At 39.9% G+C, this 19,726-nt stretch overlaps 2 protein-coding genes across 5 annotated transcripts in view; both read right to left on the bottom strand.

The window, feature by feature from the left end:
* Positions 1-1,517, bottom strand: part of CRPPA (CDP-L-ribitol pyrophosphorylase A) — a 112,191-nt gene extending 110,674 nt beyond the window's left edge. For 3 of the 4 annotated variants that reach the window (XM_031590052.2, XM_090142723.1, XM_090142725.1), the window contains exon 1: positions 1,042-1,387. In XM_031590052.2, the coding sequence (XP_031445912.2) occupies positions 1,042-1,202 (161 nt within the window). In that variant the 5' untranslated portion in view covers positions 1,203-1,387. The other variant, XM_090142724.1, reaches the window with a different exon arrangement.
* Positions 1,518-11,385: 9,868 nt separating this feature from the next.
* Positions 11,386-15,755, bottom strand: SOSTDC1 (sclerostin domain containing 1). Its single transcript, XM_031590003.2, has 2 exons — positions 14,707-15,755; positions 11,386-12,642 (listed from the first exon to the last, which is right to left on the bottom strand). The coding sequence occupies exons 1-2, from the start codon at positions 14,909-14,911 to the stop codon at positions 12,227-12,229; spliced, it is 621 nt and encodes a 206-aa protein (XP_031445863.1). The 5' UTR covers positions 14,912-15,755; the 3' UTR covers positions 11,386-12,226.
* Positions 15,756-19,726: the final 3,971 nt, after the last annotated feature.

Genomic DNA, 19,726 nt, shown 5'->3' with positions numbered 1-19,726 from the left:
CCCTACTTCTTCCGTCTAAAAACAAAAGGTTTGTTTTCTTACAAGTTACTGCAAAACATCCAGAATACATTTGACACTCCACTATCTGCAGTGTTTCAAATGACTCTAGATACATGACTTAACTATGTTGACATTTAACAATATATTAACTGTCAGCCCCGTACCTAGAACTCAGTCTCTTTTTTTTTTTTTTTTAAAGTAAGACTGGATTGCTGAGATATCCTATTGCTTGATATCTCTGCTCCAGCGTAGACACAGAAAAGTCACACAGGCAGCCTCCTACTATGGGTACCAACTTCTAGCCTAGTGACTGTAACTGCCAGAGACACAGTTCAGTCCCTGCTGGTCAGGGCATTGCACCACAGAATGTGATGGAGAAGTGCAATGATACAGACAGTGGCCTATTTATCAGTTTGTTCCACTGTGAAAAATTGATGTTTTTCAAGGCCTTTGGATTATACTGATCCCACCTGCAATAGATGAAGTAGCTGAGACCTTTCGTTAACAGAGACTCTGGAAAGCAGTGAGACCATGTCCAAGTGCCATGGTAGGTTTGCAGCTCATCAAACTGGCCAATGCAGTCGCAGAAGCCAAGCCTCAAGGCTGAGTGCATTAAACAGCTTCTTCAGCAGCTGAAGAACGCTGTGCAGCTTCAGGGTGACAGTGCAGGGGACCATACCACATATACTGCACTTCAGTACTTCGGAGGCCTCACCAGGCCCAGGAAGCACAGCTCTCCTCAGCTGAGCCCGCCCGCTGTCAGCTCAGAACAGCCACGTGCACGCCAGCCCGGGTGCTTTCAGTCGCTCTATAGTTTACTGCGCATTGTAGCAGGACAAGGAGGAAGGCAGACGCTACCGAAACGCAAAAGCAAAGCCTCCGAGGGGCAGACCCCAGTGAGGCCGGGCTGCGCGGCCGCCCACGGCTGCCTGCAGGAGTCTGGGAAGAGCCGGCGGTCAGGCCTGAAGGGAGGGAGCCGGGGGAAGGAGAGAGAAGGCCCGCAGGGCGCGGGAAGGGACGGCGCTGCGCCCGCCTCATTACCTCTCCACGGCCCGCACCGTGTAGCTGACGAGCGGCCTCCCCTGCACGGTGCAGAACTGCTTGGGGGTGGCACCGCCCAGGCGCTCACCGCTCCCGCCCGCCGGCAGCACCGCCGCCACCGCCTTCACCGTGGGCCCGGCGTCGCAGCCTCCGGGCTCCATCGCCGCTCCTCGCCCCTCCGCCCGCCCCCCAGCAGCGAGAACTCGGCCGGCACGGCGCGACCGCCCGCGTCGTTTATTTGTCCGCGACGCCCGCAATCCAAAGAATCTAGCGCGCGCCCGCCCGCCTCCAGCGGCGACCCGGCCCTACTCCTCGCCCACCCCGCGTTACGCGAGCCCAGCCCCGCAGTGCGCACCTCGGGCTCGGTGCGGGGAAAGCAAGAAAGGCGCCCGCCCGCACCGGCACGCTAAAAAGGTGCAGATAGCATAAGGCAAGCATAGTGGCCGTTGCCCCTTTAAATGCGCAGCGAGTGGGTAGCTCCCCGCGGCGCATGCGCGGCCGGGCTGCTCCCACCTGCGGCGGCCCCGGTGGGCGGTGCTGGCTGCTAGGAAGGCGCCTCGCCCGCGGGCTTTAGATGGTGCGGCAGCAAATGGCGGGAAGCGTCTGCGCGGCCCAGTCGGGCCAGCTCTGCTTCTGCCAGGGCATGAGCGCAGGGCACCAAGCTCTTATGTTTAGACGTTACAGGAAATATGTGTATATATATATATATATATATATATATATATATGCAGGCAATACCAAAAAAATAGCCAGAGGCTTTAGAGTTTGTAGGTCTGTTTTGATCTAACCTTTGTATTTTTGAGGTGTTACCTTGCTGGCAGCTTTTCATGTTTCTCTGAGTTGTGTCAAGAGGAACCTAAGTAGAACATAGATGGAGACTTCTGTGAGGAAAGTCAGGCTGAGCAGTCTGGGGAAAAAAAGAAGAAGAAAAAAAAAACAGCATAAATTGTGATATGCCAGGTGGGCTGCTTTGCCAGAGTCATATTTGAGCTGGGGTAAAATGATGGTATGAGATTGCAGAGGCGTCATAAGCAGAAGTCATTCAGTGGAAATGAAGTGATGCCTCTTGGCAAGAGGAGAATTCACTGTAGTTTTTGGTACCTACAGTAGTAGGAGGGTCATGAAAAATTGTACAATGCAATGGAAACATAACATGCTTTGCATGCAGAGCTGTTTTGACAGCTGAGGCAGTGAACAGAAATCACGTCAACTAGCACCATGCAATGGAACATGGGAGGGACTGATGGCAAACAAAGAAAATAGACGTATAAAAGAAGGGAAGGAATGTGTGTGCTGAATAACTTCTGGAATAGGGACCCCCTGTGTCGCTGAAAACATTAACTGAAAGCTGAACTGACAACCAACTTCTAGTCTCATCTTCAGGACTGTTACTCCTAGGGGATTTTAGAAAATCCTTAGCTGAGGAACTGTAATCACCTGTTGCTTTTCATTTTTGGTGGGTCTCATATTTTCTCATCTTTGAAAATGTCTTTCTCTACTTCTAATGCTGAAGTGATTACATCTGTTTATATGTTTTCTTTTACAGAACTTTGGAATTTGTTTTGACTCTTCTCCTCTGTGCAGATTGCCGAGCATTCAGCATCACTTCTTTGTTACCAGATAGCCCAAATGAAATTTTCTTCTTGAGGTAGGCTCATCCAGTATTTACGATCATCACATAGATACATTATTATGAATTCTTCTCTTGTAGCCTTTGTATACAAACACATTTATGGCAGGTTTTTATGCAACATTCCCATTTTTCTCTCTTTTTTTTTTTTTATAGCAGACATTCTGAATTCCTGACCCATGTCTTCTCCTTCAGTTTATGAAGAGCACAGTTGTTACTCTAGGCAGGTGTAGCTTATCTAGCAGATTTTTTTCTTGTTTGTGTTGCTGTCATCAGCAAAGTAAGCTCATGACTTCTTGAAATTATGATTTTAAACTTTTTCCTCTATTCCAACAGTCTGTTTTATTTTGTCTTGCCCAGGTAGTTTTCCCCCGTTTTGTTTCTTTCATATATGTTAATTTATTCTGTCAGAGTTAAAGAGCCAATAGAAATTCAGGATAGAAGACCATATGTAAAAGTTGGTTCTGTTCTTGTTCTGAAGCCCATTTTCTTTATTATGTTAAGTGGGTGAGGCTTGATCTGTCCTGAAGAAATTATCTCTTGTGCAGGGAAAGAGTTTATATGTTCATTTTCTAACGTGTATTTTTTAACTTCTCTGGGTAGCTTGTTAAGTATGAAACCTCTCTGCTTCTACCTTTCAAACCTTCACACAATTGTGCTATTCTAGTAGTGAAAAAAACCTCCTCTCCTCATCCTTGGCTCAGAAATAGTTGTGACAAAGAACATGTACCTTAGATGTAATGTCAAAATTGTAGGAGACGGAAATGCTAAATAAATTAGTGCCTTGGATGTTGGCTTTAATATTCTGGTCTGAGAGGTACCTCAGATTTTTTTGTAATCAGGAATTAGTACTTTTTTTCTGGATTGACAGCGCAATCCAGAACAATTTCTTCAGTAAACCCTTCAGTACATAGATTCCCATGGTCTTGGTTAGACAAACCATTTTACTGCTATTTTTCCTTGAATTTTCTGTTTTCTTACACAATGACTAAGAAGGAAGACTTTATTTGATATTCTTATCAATTTATACAGCCGTAGCAAAGTTAGAAAATTTAGATTTTATTTTTACATGTTTTTAATACTCATTTGATAGTAACATGCAATGAAACACAATAATATTTTGTGATTACATAATTTGCTTGAATGCCATTCTATTTTACATTTTTATTAATTTAATCATATGGTTACTGTGTCCAATGCAGACTCATATATAAGCGTTTGAAGTGGGATAGAAGGTAAATTGGTGGATATTGAGAGAACAACTTTATACTTTTTTTTTTTTCTGTCCCAATACAGAGAAATGAAGGCAATTTTTTTTGACTTACAGCCAATAAAGAGCAGTTTAATCCGTTGTTTTTGTGCCGGGATATAACAGCTGAAACCACAATGCTAGTTTGCAATTAAGCGCTATATTTGCCATTTATTTGAAAAGGTTTTATTCCTTTTCTATTGAAGAAAGAAAATACATGCAAATTGAAATGAAATGACAGAGGAGAAATTAGCTTGAAAATGTGAAAATGTTTCTGTGACTGAAACTCATTATAGTGTTTATGAGGGATGTTAAATGAGAATTAAATTATTGGACAGGTAGAATGATTTTTTTTTATAAGAAATGATGTTCAAAACCTGCAAGTGAGTCCTCTGTAGGTGTGACATAAATTAACTGAGAAATTGTCTCTTTTTTTAAAGCTCTAAGCTCTTAAAGCGTTTTGTTTCTATTGCAGTCCAAGTTGGATGAATTTACCTTTTTTTCTCCAGCAGCAAGGTTCACAACTGTGTGTTTCAGTGGGAGTTCATGCAGTAGGGGAATATTTAAATTCCAATTAAAGTGAATTGTGATAGCAAAATTAGGAAAACCCCACACCATTATATATTGCACTTCTATAGTATAGAAGTGCAAGATTTATAAAAGACAACATGAAACTAAAAATACTTACATTCTGAGACCCATTCTTGCAGCAAATTTATCTGAAGCATTCTGAGCAGTGAGCAGTGTAGGATCTTAGCCAGAACTTTGTGTTTGCCCAATTGTTTTTCACTGATTTTATACAGATATGTAACAGTTATTAATTTTATGGTGGCTTGCCATAAGATACAAGTTGAGTACTGTAAGCAAGTTCTCTCTAGAGAGCTCTTCCATTTAAGTAGAATAGCAATCTTAGGCTTCTTTAAGTCACTAATCACTGTCTGCAATTGTTGGAGCCACTGTTCACAAAGAAAAGACATGGTTTTTTGTTTTTTTTTTTTTGCATATTTGAAGAGATTAGAACAACGTTAGAAAGAAATGTATTTCTGGGCAGTATTTCTGGGCTTACCTTGCATGTCTGTTGCTATCTGTAGCTCTTTACACCAGATCTCAAAGTTACAGCTTCATCATCATTTCTATATCTGTATAGTTTGTATATTAAAAAAAAAAAAAAAAAAAAAAGAGAGAGAGAGAGAAAATATAATGTCTGGGCAGGCATTTTATTTCCAGATATTTCATTTCAGTTCTGTTTGATCACTATAAAAAATGATCATGTAAAGTTGTCTTTTATGTCCTTCACAATCTTCCACTTGCTGCCTGCAACTGAGGCCTAATCAGCCCTGAAGTTTATCCTTTTAAACTGACTTGCTACTTCACTGTTGCAGTCCTAGTTGCTTAGGAGCTGTCTCAGAGTGTTTCTTCCGGGGTGTCAGTGTTTCCCAAGGCACGGTGTTACAGGAGCTTTGCTTGAGGCAGTGCAACAGTGAGGGAAAAGTTGAAAAAGGCAATACAATTTTCCCTCCAAATCATAATTAGCAAGTTGGAATTTTTACCTTATTCATATTGGCATATTTCTACATGTGTATTTTTACAAATGCCATTGCAAAGAGTTATTTCTTGCTTTTAGATTCTTTTGTGAAAGATGCTATAGATATGCAGAATATTTGCATAAACTTTATGCTATTTATTTCCTTCTATTGCTATGTAAAGTCGAGATCAAAACAACATTAGCAAGGGAGTTACACATGTACATAACATGAATGATGTAAATAGGTGGCTATCAAATATCAAAGAGTGCTTATATGCCTAATATACAGTGTACATAGATCTGATCTGTGAAGGAAATTTTAAGTGCTATTGCCTTCAGATCTGTGAAGGAAATTTTAGGTGCTATTGCCTTCATGCACAGGTCTGCAAAGTGTTATTGATGTATGGTTTGATCTTTCACAAAATGGTATAAATCATAGAATCATAGAATGGCCTGGGTTGAAAAGGACCACAATGATCATCTAGTTTCAACCCCCCTGCTATGTGCAGGGTCGCCAACCACCAGACCAGGCTGCCCAGAGCCACTTCCAGCCTGGCCTTGAATGCGCCCAGGGATGGGGCATCCACAACCTCCTTGGGCAACCTGTTCCAGTGTGTCACCACTCTGTGTGAAAAACTTCCTCTTAATATCTAACCTAAACCTCCCCTTCCTCAGTTTAAAACCATTCCACCTTGTCCTATTACTATCCACCCTTGAAAATAGGGTGATTGGTATAATGAGCTGCAAGTTTTAGTTGATGAGGTGAAAGTGCTCCATGATTTTTAGATAGTTAATCATTGAAGCATTTGTAGAGAATATGACAGTTATGAATGTAAAGAAAACGTGGTTTCTGCACACAGTGGAGTATTTCCATACTTGCACTTAGTTGTATTTTATTGTTGAAAAGCGTATTTTGATTTTAACCTGCTGTATTATCTGTGTTTTATGTCACACTTTTGGCATTGTTTTACATGATTCTGGAAGGTACATTTCTTCTAGAGCCTATACATATTTGATGCACAGAGAAAGCATAAAAGCACATTCTGAGCAAGTGCTAGAGGAAAAAAAATGGAAGGGATTTAATTTGATGTTAGACACTTTTAAAGCTTCGGCCTAAGATATTATATTTCCAGTGGCGTGTTTATCCCTTCTCCACTGAATAATCCTTTAGAGTATTTCTTTGGGATATGGAAAGTTAATTCAAGAGCTAAGCTCAGGTACATTGTGTATGCAAAGTAAAAGAATTTAAACAGAAGAAATTACTCTGTAGTATCTCATCCAATAATTTGCAAGGGTGAGAGTCCCTGACTGCAATAGTTTTTGTGAAATTCAAAACGATTAAAGGACTTCAAGAAAGTCTCCTACTGCCTTCAGGAGTGCAGTGGCAAGTGGAGGAACATGAGGTGGAAGTCTCATGTAATTTTTATTAGAAATTATTCTCTCTAATCTTAAACACTTGGCTCCTGGATGATCTTCATGGCTTGTAGGTGCTTTGATCAAATGCTAAGTAATGCCACGGTTGGGTAGGCTTAAATTCTCAGCTTCAGCATCACCACTGTACTTGTACTAACTTATGGAAATTGTGTATTGGGGCATCAGACCACCTGAGTGCAATGTATGGTGGCCCTAATAAGGGTGAAGATGTGGAAGTTGAGGGACAGAAAATCCAGAGACTGTTTTCCACTGTCATTGTGACTTAACAGCTGCCACTAGTTGTTAAAACAGTATGCTATCATCTTGGTTATAAAAAAAAAAAACAAAAAACAAAAAAAAAAAAAAAAACAGGCTTCCAATCATGGCAGAGTTCAAGATGTTCAAGGCCACGTTGTATGGAGCCCTGGGGAACATGGGCAACCTGATCTTCTTCCTTATTTTGTGATTTCCAGTGGGGGGGAAAAAAATTACAGCTTTACATTTTAGAAATAGTCAGGCCTCTGTTCTTCATCCCAGTTTAATGGCCATAGGGAATCTAGAAGAGCTTTCTTCAACCCATCCCAAAAATAAATGAATAAATAAGTAAATAAATTAAATAATAATCTAACAAGCAACAGATGTTTAAACTTGTTTCAGCTGCAATTAAAACAGTCTTTGTGCTACAGAATCTGTTTTACAACTTTGCATAGTCCCACCATTTCTGAGTCGGTTCATGCATTAGGGCTGGATGTGTACTTCCTCTTCTTCTTAGGCCCCCTCCATGAACTCTCCTCTGTTTTATATAAAAGAACCTTAGTGAATGTGCCTGGTTAGCTCTTCTCTGCTTCACCAAAGCATCAGATTCTACCAGCTGGTCTCTGCTTTTGTTAAGTTTGGTTTTTTTTTGTTTTGCAATTTCCCTGCTGAGTAACTTCTCAGCAAGTCTATCAAAACAAATCAAATGTGAAAGTTCTGCATCAAGGCAAAGCATGAACTTTCCTCTGAGTAGTCAAAAATAATGTATTATTGTCTCACTATTAAAACTGTTAGCTGTTTTGAACTATATTTGCACCAGCACAATTGCTTTTTGGTACAGAACTATTTTCAATCTCTTTTTGGAATGCCTGTATGTGTTAGTTTTTAATTTTGATTACTATAAACAAAGCAAGGGACAAGAAATTGACAAAGTGTTCAACAAAACATTTTTGGATGACTTGTTATTTTTTAATTTACTACTAAGTAGATAGTAACAACTTTCTCTGCTCAATAATGTATGTTGTCTTTAAGGTTTGCTAAATGTTATTATTTTTTATTATTTTTACAGTATAAATTTTAATTTTTATAAAGATAAATTTTATTATTTTTACAGTAAATTCTGATTTAGGCCTCCTAAGGATCTGATTTTTTAAAAATTTCCTTTTATGTTCATGGAGTACCATATTCCACAAACAGCCATAGTAAATGGTCCTGATTTTCATTTATATTAAGAGGTCGTCTGTATTTCTTTTTTATTGTGTAGAGGCATTCAGAAGGCCTGAATTCCAGCTACATGGTGTAACGTTACTTCATTCACTATGATATGTTGTCAAACCAAAGTGAAGGAACCAGAAACACACTCTCCAAAGTAGAATTACAATCCCGTGTTTGTAGATACTTTTGTCAGCAATTAATAGAGCCTAATTATTTTCATGGCATCTAGCTTGACCATTATACAAAATAAAAGCATTTACTTGTCACAGGAGTACTGAGGAGGGTAGTTATTTGCATATTAACTCAGTGGTAGGCAATATCACATTTTTCTAGTGTGCCAGTGCACATATCTCATATGACAAGTGAACTGAAAGTCTGGATGTCTTTCAGAAAGATGGAGGGCCTGGCTTTTTATTGTGAGGGAAACGTCTGGGTAAAATTAACAAATCCACTGATAGAATGTCTGTTTAACTCATAAATCTCTAGAGAAAATTCAGTTTTAGCCTGAAGCTATGTTTATATGTATGTCAACAAAATTAGAATCAAAGCCCCTTGCCTGGCCTAAGGGGTTGGAAATGCATCATGAGAATAGGACACTTTCCAACACTAGGGATTCCTTATAATTTTCCAGTGAACACCTCCAGGTTAATATTGTAGCAACAGGACTCCCACAGTGGAATGTTGAGCCATCCTTTCTTGCTAAGTGCTACACTTCTAGAGGAAGGATATAAAGGTTAAGGTTAGGAGGACTACAGTGATTTACTGGCAGAAATCACTGCCAGTTAGGTGTTTTGAATGGTGTGTTATTCAAATGTCTGCTTTATTTCCAAACAATTGACTGAACTGTTTTTGATTCCAGGGTTGCTGGAAAGAAGGGATTCATTACTGTTGCTAAAAAATGCATAAATAAACTTCTCAGTGGGCTTTTCTAGTCTGAACTTCAAATGCCAAGCCATTGTGACCTCCATGATTGATAATGCCTTAATGGCACCTGTTATCTACCACTGCCTCTTTTCAGTGTGCTTCTGAGTGCTACCACGCTAGCAAAACAATCAGCATCAGTCAAGTTTATATCTAGTGATATCTGCAGAAAATTGATTTTTATTCATTATAAAACAATTTACCTCTTAGCTAGGAACAATTTTCATCAAAGGGAAAGTAAAGAAATAATGATGGCAGGCTAATAGACTATTTCTGATGTATGCACTTTTAGTTTTCTAAAGCAATTATGAGAATTTATAAAACTCCTCAGTTCTTTTTAAGATGTTTAAATACACATTTTTAAAAAATCACTATTTTTTCTCAAATGTTAAATTGGAGAAAATTCACATTTTGTGGAAGTGAAGATTGTCTTCCTTTTTTTGAGACTGATTGTCCATCTACCAAGAAGGATATCACAAATATTTCTTTCCTTGATGAAGATGAGGCAGTAAGATGAGTGAGCTTAATCTACATTGCAGGATAAAATTACATTCACTATTAAGAAATTCTTGCTTAAGAATTCCCTAGATGTAGTGCTCTCCTCATAAGCTGGAATATTATCAAGAAAGTCAACTTCTGTCTACTCTCATTGCAATAAATCTGGACTATTTCATGATCCAATCTGTGCAAATACTACCTACCAGATCTGCCTCTACAGTGTACTTTTTCAAAACATTTATATGCTTACCGCATCTATATGGCTTAATACTTTAGGTGAAAACTAAGAAAAATCTAGCATGTCCTTCCTTTTTAACTCTGAAACAAACATAAGAAGGTATATCATATGCTTCATTATTTCAGTTTAAACAGTACTGTTTTTCTCATTGAAGCTTTGGCAAGATTCTCCACTGTAGACATAAGACCAATGGTCTATGTACTACTGACAACTTTACATGTTGGAGATGCTCAATGTTGAAGGAACTAGTTGGATATTCTTATATAATGCCTGTTTTCTGGACCCTTGTATGGGCCCATATGAATTCAAATCTAACAGGATGAAATACAAGGCAGATTGTGTGGGAAATAAGTGACAATATGTCACCTCTTAATGCCTTAAGAAAATTAATCAAGGCAAACCTCTTTCTGACTCTGCTTTCCTGTTCGTCTCCCATGCAAAAGGCCAAAGTCCTGCCCAAAGAAAGAGCCTAGCTACCTCAGGTGGCAGTTTGAAGTTAAATCACTACAAATGTGTAAGGCTTCTGCTGGCTTCCCTATAGAGAATTCTCGAGGAAAAATCATCAAATTTTGTACATAAAAGTTAGGATTCAGTAAGCCAAGCAGTAGCAATGGTTTTCAAACAGTTTCTGTTGACACAACCAAGGAGGATCTCAGCTGAGAACTTCACAATGAATCTTTTGAAATTAAAGCGTGAGGTGGAATGAGAAAACAAAGAGGAGGTTAAAGAGAGCTTGTGCGATGCCTTATTAGGCAAGAGTTCTCCATTACACTGTTCTTGTCTTATCTTTGGATGCAAATAGGGTATAAAAGTTAATAATTTATGAACCTTGGTGAAATCTTATCCATATTATCTCAATATAGTTTGAAAGATAAGGACATGATTCCTGGACTTTGAGCTGAGAGGTGAATTGGTTCGATTTCCAAATATGTCCTGTAATATCTGCAGATAATGCTGAACACTACACTGGAAAGATTAAGTGGTCTGTTATTTTTGCCATTTGTTGTTGAATTGATCATCATCTTTATTGTAAGAAAAACAGTGATGTTTTACTAGCTTGTAAAACTTCCCAAATACACACTTCTCCTGCAATATACAGCTTGACAATTGGTTCATATGAACCTGGCGTGGACTGTTAATGAGCACCATCTGTTAATCCATCAGATAAGATTTTTACATCTCAAAAGAATCTGCAGAAATATTATTTTGTATTAAATCTCGTGGATAGATAATTTGGACCAAATAATGATTGTTTTCCCACTTTTTAAGATTAAGCATTGTAACTGATTAAAATGTGTATATTTTTGTACATAGAGACAGACAATACAGTTTCTTAGCAGTGTTTATTTTTTGTACAAAAAAAAAAAAAAAGAAAGAAACCAATGAATTTGAAAGGAAGTCATATCTGTCTTTTGATTGCACACTTTTAAACAAAAATAATATGAAGTGGAGAATGAAAAAACAAATTTTTATATTGGTAGTTCAAAATAACACCTAAGTCTATCAATGTTCAAAATGAAAATATATATACCAAGAATGCTAGAACATCTATTTTACATTATCTACAAAATGTATGTTCTAATCCAGCCACAAATCATAGCAGAATACTTTGATACATGAGAAAAGCTATAAACACAAGAACATTTTGGAGGGAAATAACACATACAAAAGCTCATTAAATAATTACAACAACAAATAAATAGTTTGTTCAGCTTTACTTTTTGAATGCTGCCATGCATTTTCATTTTTGGTATACTGAGACAGGAGAAAGATTAGCATGCAAGGCATTCTTTTTTTAGAATGAATCTGGAAGCAGATACTTGGTGTAGCATTTGTAAGCTGTTGTCAGAAGTTCATAAAACATGATAGAGAAGGCAGTAGGCGTGATAATAAACTGTTGTTGTGAAGACATACAACAAAGCATCATTTTACAAAACAGGCTTCCGTGAATATTCATGGCAACTTTTCTTTGCCTCCATGGCTGGAGGGAACATAAAACTTTGAAGTGAGGGTTTGGAAGGTTTGTGTTACTGCCCATCTTGAGCTTTTGGAAAATCACCCGAAAAGGTCCATATGCTGAGAATGCCCCTTTTGATTTTGGTCAAAACAATAAGCGTGCAGTATCATCTGAGAACAAAGCAATGGCAGACTTGTCTTTAAGCAGTCAGAACTGTAAAGCAAATGATTACAGGTGAGTTCAGTTTTGGCAGGAAGAGCAGGAGAGGAGAGAACCTCTGACTTCTAACTTGTACTAAGTTTGCTGGATTTACTGGCTCTTTTTCTCTCTTTGTGATGCTGGACAGGCTTTGCTTGAGAGGTTCCCTCGAAGTTGTGGCTGGATTCATTGTGCTGCCTGGTGTATCGCTTGCACTTGCAGGCCGTGACCACAGTTATTTTGTAGGTTCTTATACTTCCATCCTGGCACTGCAGCTGGATTCTCTGGGTGCGAGTTTTGTCATTGACACATCTCCACTCTTGCGAGCTCCGTCTGCTCCAGTACTTGGTTCCATAACCTCCTCCAATCCAGTTGGGCAGAAGCGGCAAAGGGAGACATTCACCAGCACACACCAGCTCCTTCAGGGGATTGATGCTGGTGCACTGGCCATCTGAAATGTACTTGGTGGATCGCAGTTCCCGGCAGCCAACTTGAACGCGATCTGCAGAATGCACACAATAATAAAAAATGAGATTCAGAACACAAAGATTTCCTTAACCGGTCATTTTCCCCCTAACAAGCTACATTTTGCAGTAGTTGAAGTAGGCTAGGATATCTTTTTAATGTTGTGACCCCCAACACAAGGGCCTTGAGCACTGATGGTATCTCTGAGTATTACCACAGTATAAAGAAATGGTAATTATATGCGCTTCAGCAGTTGTGGTAGAAGAGGCAATTTTATTCTCTGTTCTTCTCAGGGACATACCTTTTGGAAGAGAAAAAATGCCCCAAGGGAAGAAATGTTTCCTCCTTGTTCTCAGTCTAGGGAACTTGCTCTGTGATGTTTACAACAATAATGTTGTATCATTAGCGAGTGGGAAACAGTGCTTTGGAAACTGTTTATATGCTTTTAAATTAATTTTAAATAGTGCTTCTTCTCATTCCATAGTTTCAGCAGACTGAGTCTCCCATGAGCACTATTGCTCTGAACACAGATACTGTAAAAGTGACAACAGCTGAAGTTCCTGGGGAATGGTGTTTTGCATACAGTTTGAATGGTTAGCAGCAGTGATTTCAGTGTGACCAACATGCCCACAGGGAAACACCATCTTTCTATTTGTAGTAGTCTTTTTATTATAGGTAACATAGAGGATCCTGCAAATTCTCTCAGGCAATCGACAGAGAAGCAAAATGCAGAGCTTCTAATACAGGCAAGTTTGTACCCGTCTGTATGTGCAGCTCTGCACCCTGCAATAAACACAACTGTTTATTTCAGTAATTACACTTTGAAATAAACGCCCACAGCGCACTTAATTGTAATAAGCAATTTTTACTGGCTATGCTCTCCCTCTTTCCGAAGGACAATTATGGCACAAATTCTACACACAATGCAATTAACTAACGCCTTTAAAATAGGAGTAATTACTAGAAACATTTCAGAGTGAATCATAAAACTCTTTGAAGGTACATCTACATATCACTGCTACAGGCTGCTTCTGTTTCTACTTGGATTTTTGTAAGCAGGTTCTGAACTAGGGCACAGAGCTGAGGTTATGAGTTTACTTCACCCTGGCCTGTGTCTCAGGATGGGCAGACTGTGGGGACTGCAGGCTGAGCTGAGGGGCCATTTGCAGCAGTGGCCTCCTGTCTGACTCACAGAAGAAATTCATGCTTGCCTTCCTGCAGCTGCACTCAGGAATGTACCTGGAAGCAGCTAGTAAGAGATTTGAGTTTGTCTCTCCTGTTTTTATGCCTTTACTGGCTCAGCTTTTCTCTAGTGACAGCTCATTGACAGTGAATGCCTACTGGGCTGCTCCAGTAATCTCATAATGATGAGATGTTTCCTGTGCACTTAAACCCTTAGCATTCATAGAAGCTGACACACCTGGCTTAGCTGAAAGGTATCCGTGTCACTTTTTACCTTCACTTTCCAGGGATGACGCTATTTTTAATCAAATCGTTGTGGGTGGGTGTGTGTCTGTTTGGATATCTTTCATTTTAAGGAGGCAGGCAGGGAAGGGAACAGAAAGCAGAATGTTTCCAGATCCCCATGTATCTAACATACAGACATAAACTCACCGGGAAAGGACCAGAAACAAAAAGGCAAGTTAAAGCAGAGCTCATAGGTAAATGATGAGCTGATTTGTTTACTTTTGCTGGAGGTGTTAAGCAGTGAGTGCTACAGCAGGAAGTAAAACTAAACGGCGGGAACAAAATTCAGAGTTTATTTATTGCATTTGAGAAGTAGCCCAGACACCTCCCCTGCCCGCAGCGGGAGGGCGAGTTAGGAAAGCGAGCGCTTTGGAAGTGCCTCCCGCTCCTTTCCCTTTATCTCTCTTCCCTGCCGGATAACCCACCAAACCTGGCTGAACTTCCCTGGGGAAGCAACCTGCCCGAGAGCCGGTCCTACAGGACTTGCAGGGGCCGGCGTGCTCGGGGGCGAGACGGAGCAGAGCCACTGGCAGCAGCATCTTCCCTCGGCCCGCTCCCCGGGGCGCTGCGCTCGGAGGGCTCCGGGGCCGGGGACCAGAAGCCGCGGTGGAGGGGCCGCCGGTGGGATACTCACTGTGACGGTCGGAGCCCGTGCCGGCGTAGTGCCTTCCTCCGTTCCTGGCTTGATTCAACGTGCTGTTGCTGCTCGGGCTCGCGGGGGCAGGCTTAACAACGTGGGAATAAAGTATCTCCGTGGCATCGTTCTTGAAAGCCGAGTAGCTTCTAGTGAAGGTGCAAGCTAGGAGTAAGCCGTAGAAGTGAATGGCGGGGAGAAGCATGGTTGGTTCGGTCTCTGTCTGACGGAGCCGGATGAAATGTTTTTCTTCTGCTTGTTCTCGGTAACTCTGAAATTGCTCTTCGAGGTTTCCTTTATATATTCAGAAAGGCTTGGCATTCATTCAGGTGTAAAGTTGTGGATAGCTTCAGAATGAAAACCCACAAAAGGGGTGGGATCCCCACATGAGCCTGGAAGACCTTTTACCAATGGGAGAGAAGCTTGCAGTAAAGGAGGAGTTAGATGCGCTAATTGCAGGATTCCTGCCTGGGGCTTTTGAGGGTATCGGGAAGCTGTCGCGAACCGCACGGGAACGCTGGGTCTGGGACCGAGAGGCTCTGCCCCGCCGTCCCGTGTCGCCTTGCATGCGCAGCATCTCTGTGCGATGTGACTAACACGAAGTGGCAGAATGGGTCCCTTCGGCTACTGTTGTGCAAAGTGACTTCCCTTCTTTTCGAATGTGCCTTTCAGAAAACTCGACGGTTCTGTAAGGATGCCAGAGTTTACAGAACTTACAGGAAACTGCTGGTAACCCAAAAGCTGTCTGCTATATACCAAGATCACTCACAAAAAATGTATTGTGAATAATTTAAAGTTGCCTCTAGCTGCTTTAAATTATGCAGCTTTGATCAACAAGGAGCACTGCTAGAGAAACTCCTTGTTTTAGGGGAATATTCTTTCCCTGGTGTGCGCAGTTGCAAGTATGCAGTTCTGTATCACCACGCATAAAAAGCATCTCCTCTAGGCTCTAGTGCAAACATATCCATATTCATAGCCTCACGCTATGCTCATTCACCAAACTCATCTTTTTTTCGTTTTGTACATTGCCTAGAGCATTGTTGTATATTGTATAATAATGTATTATTTCATGTAAAAAAGGAAAACAAAGAGGAAAGAATAGTCCTTATTTTGACATGTGATTTTACTATGTCACACACTTATTTGATTTTCCATGAAATTTCATGGCCCAAATCCAAACACTGGTGTAAGCTGAGATGCTGTCAGTAGGCCAATGCTTGTTTGCTTGTTTGCATCAGTGGTGAATGTTCTATAGATTTTCATTATAAATAAAACAACTGTGATCAACACTGAAAGCTGTAGTGTTCTAAATAAACGGAAACTTTTTTCTCTGCAAAAAGCATAACTGTGCAATAGTCAACATCATATAAAGATTAGCATCTAATCTCACTGCTATCTATAGAGTCATCCTGTATTTTATTAGCTGTAATGAAAGCAGAACTGGAACACAGATCAGTTACCTCTACTGCCAGGATCAAAACCCTAGAAATTCAAAGACAAGTTTGTTTCTTCCTAGTCACAAGCAAACATTCATCTGCATCAGCACCATGTTCCTCTTGCATCACTACAGAAGTTACCATGGCTTTCATCAGGAGTAAGGACAGATCTAGTCAGTACCAAATTGCTTTTGCTTAGAAGGCACGAGAAAAACAGGAGTGTTGCACGGTGAAGTGAGTTTTACTGGTGGAGCTGTGTGTGGGGAAGTGAGTTGATTGCCTGCATCTATTATGACTAGCCCAACCCAGTTCTGGAATAACAAGAATGTTGCAAGGCAGACATCCTTCAGCAGGGCAGTGTGTGGAGGAGTGGGATCACTGCTAAATCCTAACAATGCACTGGTCTCATGGAACATCTTATTTAGCCCCAAAGTGAAGGTATAAATGTTACCTTTCCTCTAAACTATGTAGAAAATGAAAGATTCCTTAAACAAATTGTCAAAGAATTACATTACAGAACCATTAATATTTGTTCATTATTTATCTTAAGCAACAGCTAACCAAAGATCTGCTATGTGTATGTTCACATTCTACTTCATTTTTTCTCATGTTCACAGAGCTTCACATATCTCACCTTCTCTGTAGGATAGTCTCTGTGCTGAACTGACACAATATAATTAAAAACATGGAATTCATTTTCAGGTTTTTGCAGTACCTGTGGATACCAGCCAGGGGACCTCTTCCTAGTTAGAAAGCTTTTCCCACGTTACGCAGGACTTGGGAAAGTCAGAAGTTTCCTTGATAGTTGTGTTGTTTGAAATAAGGCATATAATCTTCTTCCAGGAAAAAAAGTGTGGGAACTTGGATTGCTCGTAGGACTGCATCTGCAAGGACTGCATCTTGCTACAGCTTAACATTTTTAGCTTTCTCTTTCATCCTTTCAGATTTGGGTTAAAAACAAGCATAAAGTTTGTCACGTGCTTATCTTGCTCTTATTACTTAGAGAAGGAAGACCTCAAGACAGCCTTTGTAAAAAGCATTTTTCTATGCACAAGTTGGCTGCAGATATTATTTTAATTTCTTCTGTACTTTCCACTTAGTACAAATACTGTACAAAATCCCATGATTCCACTGCCCATGTCGGTACTGTTAGTCTGCCTCTTTGAGAAGTGAGCAGGCTACTGAGGAGTTTGTCAGTTCACTGACTTTGTACATTGTGTTGTCAAACCTTGAGTTTGAAGCCCTTCATTTTGTCTGTTTTCCTGAAAGAGATCAGAAGTCGCATGAGGGGAATAAATGCTGGACTGTCAAATTGTAATGCTCTTCCTTAGCAAAACCCATGATCAAAAGGTGTTTCTTAACTCAGCTGACTTAGCTCAGCTGACGAACATTTCCTAGATTTAAAGCAATTTTTTCTATCTTTATTTAGGTAATTGGGATGAGGTGAAGGCTCTAAGTTACCTATGCCTTTGTAGCCTCCAAAAAAAAAAAAAAAAAAAAAAACGACTAATACAATGCATAGTCTGTCCTTATTCCAGTCAGATTCATGTAGAACATTGCTGTGTGCTTAATCTGTAATACTGGCCATGAGGAATATATTACACAAGGTCTTTGAAGTCTGTACTGGCTTCCTTTTTGCCTCCGGGCATAGCTCAGGATGTTCTTATTGATCTATAAAACCTATATGCTTTGAGTCCTAGGCAATAAATTCTCTCTTCTTTATCTGTCATTATGACACTTAAGATCAGCCAGGGCACAGTGGCTGTATCTGCATCGGGAGGGATGAATGCTCAGAGTAAAGGGCACAGAAGGCTGGATTTCACAGCTCTTAAAGATCCATGAGTGCTCCCTTCTGCTGCTCGGCGTGGCGTAAAGCCTGGTGTTTACTCAGATCCTGGAAAGGTGGCTGTGGGGAAGGCTTCCCACCTGCTAACTGGATTAATGTAAATGTTTGTACATGTACCAGGGATAAAGAGGTACACCTTATCTATGTGGGTTTTTTTTTTCTACTTAACTGCTTCTTGTATCTTAACAGCCTGGCTTCTCATGGATCTGAATAGAGCGGTAAAATAATTCATCATTCTTACAGAGAATAAGATCCAGAGTTATTCACACCTTAAATCTTGTGTTTGTCATTTTCTGTGACAGAAAAACACATACTTCTCTCTACTTATGTAGAATACATGACACACAATACATGTGTTCTGCTAACATACCCAAAGAGAATTCCCTTCTGCATAGATGACTCCATGGTCATTTGTAAGCCTGACAGGGTGCTATCCTCCACGTCTCTTAGGCACTGTAACGATGTCTGAAGGGCAAAGTTTTGTGCAGAGCGCACACACCTGTCTGGCAGCGTAGAAGAGCCACAGGGAATAGCAGAGGATGCACTGACATGACAAACGACTACCGGAGAGCCTCATCTTTGCAACTCGTGCAGAGAACATGCACAAAAGAAGAAGGAATTCACAGTTTTTCAGTAATTTGGACCTGCCTTATACTAACAGTGGCATGGAATGGTAAGGATTAGAATGAAGGCTGCATGAGAAAAGAAGGAATAAAATTCATTTTTGTGTTTTTATCATTAAACCCACAGAGAAGACAATTAGAGCATTGCAATTCTGACTTGTTTCCAAAATGCAGGCTCAAAAAACAGACTGACATTTATTATTTTGCACCTTAAAACAGAGATGACTGTCAGGCTATTTTCTGTTAAGCAATAAGCATATTAGTAACAGACTTCAAAGTAGTGTAAAATGTGATTTGGAGCATGATAAGAGAGCTTGTCTGAAAGTGAGGTAAAATTGTAATAAATGTAACTGTTGAGAACTTGTAAGCTGTTGTGAAACAAGTTAGCATACTTTAAAGCTCACGCAGAAAACATGTTAGAGGAGGAGGAGAACCCCCGCAAATTCCCAAACCAAAGATTTTTTGAATACTGACTTTTTTTTCAGAATTAAATGTCTCTTTTTAATTTTCTCAGTAAATTACATTTGAGAGATTCAACAGAAAGCACAACATATATTTTCATTAATGAGAGTGGTTAATTAGTTCTGATTTATGTCTTTTTCCGCTCCTGAACATTTTGCTTTTCAGTTTTATTTATTTCCACTTTCTCTTATACATAATGTAGACAGAATAATTTAGGTCAGGCTTTGGCTTCAAAGGAAGCGATTCATCACTTCCATCAAAAAAAGATGAGAAATATAGACTAAAAAAGGGGAAATATTTGAGTTTATTTGGAAATTATCAGAAAATGTAAAGTAGATTTTATTACCAGACTGAAGACAGTGTGGCTTACTGTTCCCCAAAGCATGTTCTGTGATTTTCTGCCTACACTGAGGAGGAAATAAAAACAAAAGAGGGTTTTACAAGTTGTAAAGCTATGAGAGAAATAACTTGTCTATTTGGGATAACACTGGGGTAACTCAGATGGCACTGAAATGTCATGTGTTTTTCTTTATTATTATTTTTATTTTTAAGATATTTGAGGCAGTAAGGAGGTATTTTTTGATATACATAGACCTTGAAGTAAACTGGACTTTGGTGTCTACATACTTTCTAAAATGTTGCCCTAAGGAGTA

This window comes from Phasianus colchicus, chromosome 6 (genome assembly GCF_987193195.1).
Source record: "Phasianus colchicus chromosome 6, bPhaCol1.hap1.1, whole genome shotgun sequence".
In the NCBI taxonomy this organism is placed as follows: domain Eukaryota; kingdom Metazoa; phylum Chordata; class Aves; order Galliformes; family Phasianidae; genus Phasianus; species Phasianus colchicus.
The sequence above is the reverse complement of the archived record's forward strand: the minus strand, read 5'-3'. Positions and strand labels throughout refer to the sequence as shown.

What these genes read in the sequence shown, in the direction of transcription:
- SOSTDC1 (XM_031590003.2), bottom strand. Translation starts at nt 14,911, where the DNA reads ATGCTTCTCCCCGCCATTCACTTCTACGGCTTACTCCTAGCTTGCACC. An exon ending in CACGGGCTCCGACCGTCACA is followed by an intron (nt 12,643 to 14,706) that starts GTGAGTATCCCA and finishes TGCATTCTGCAG; the next exon opens with ATCGCGTTCAAGTTGGCTGC.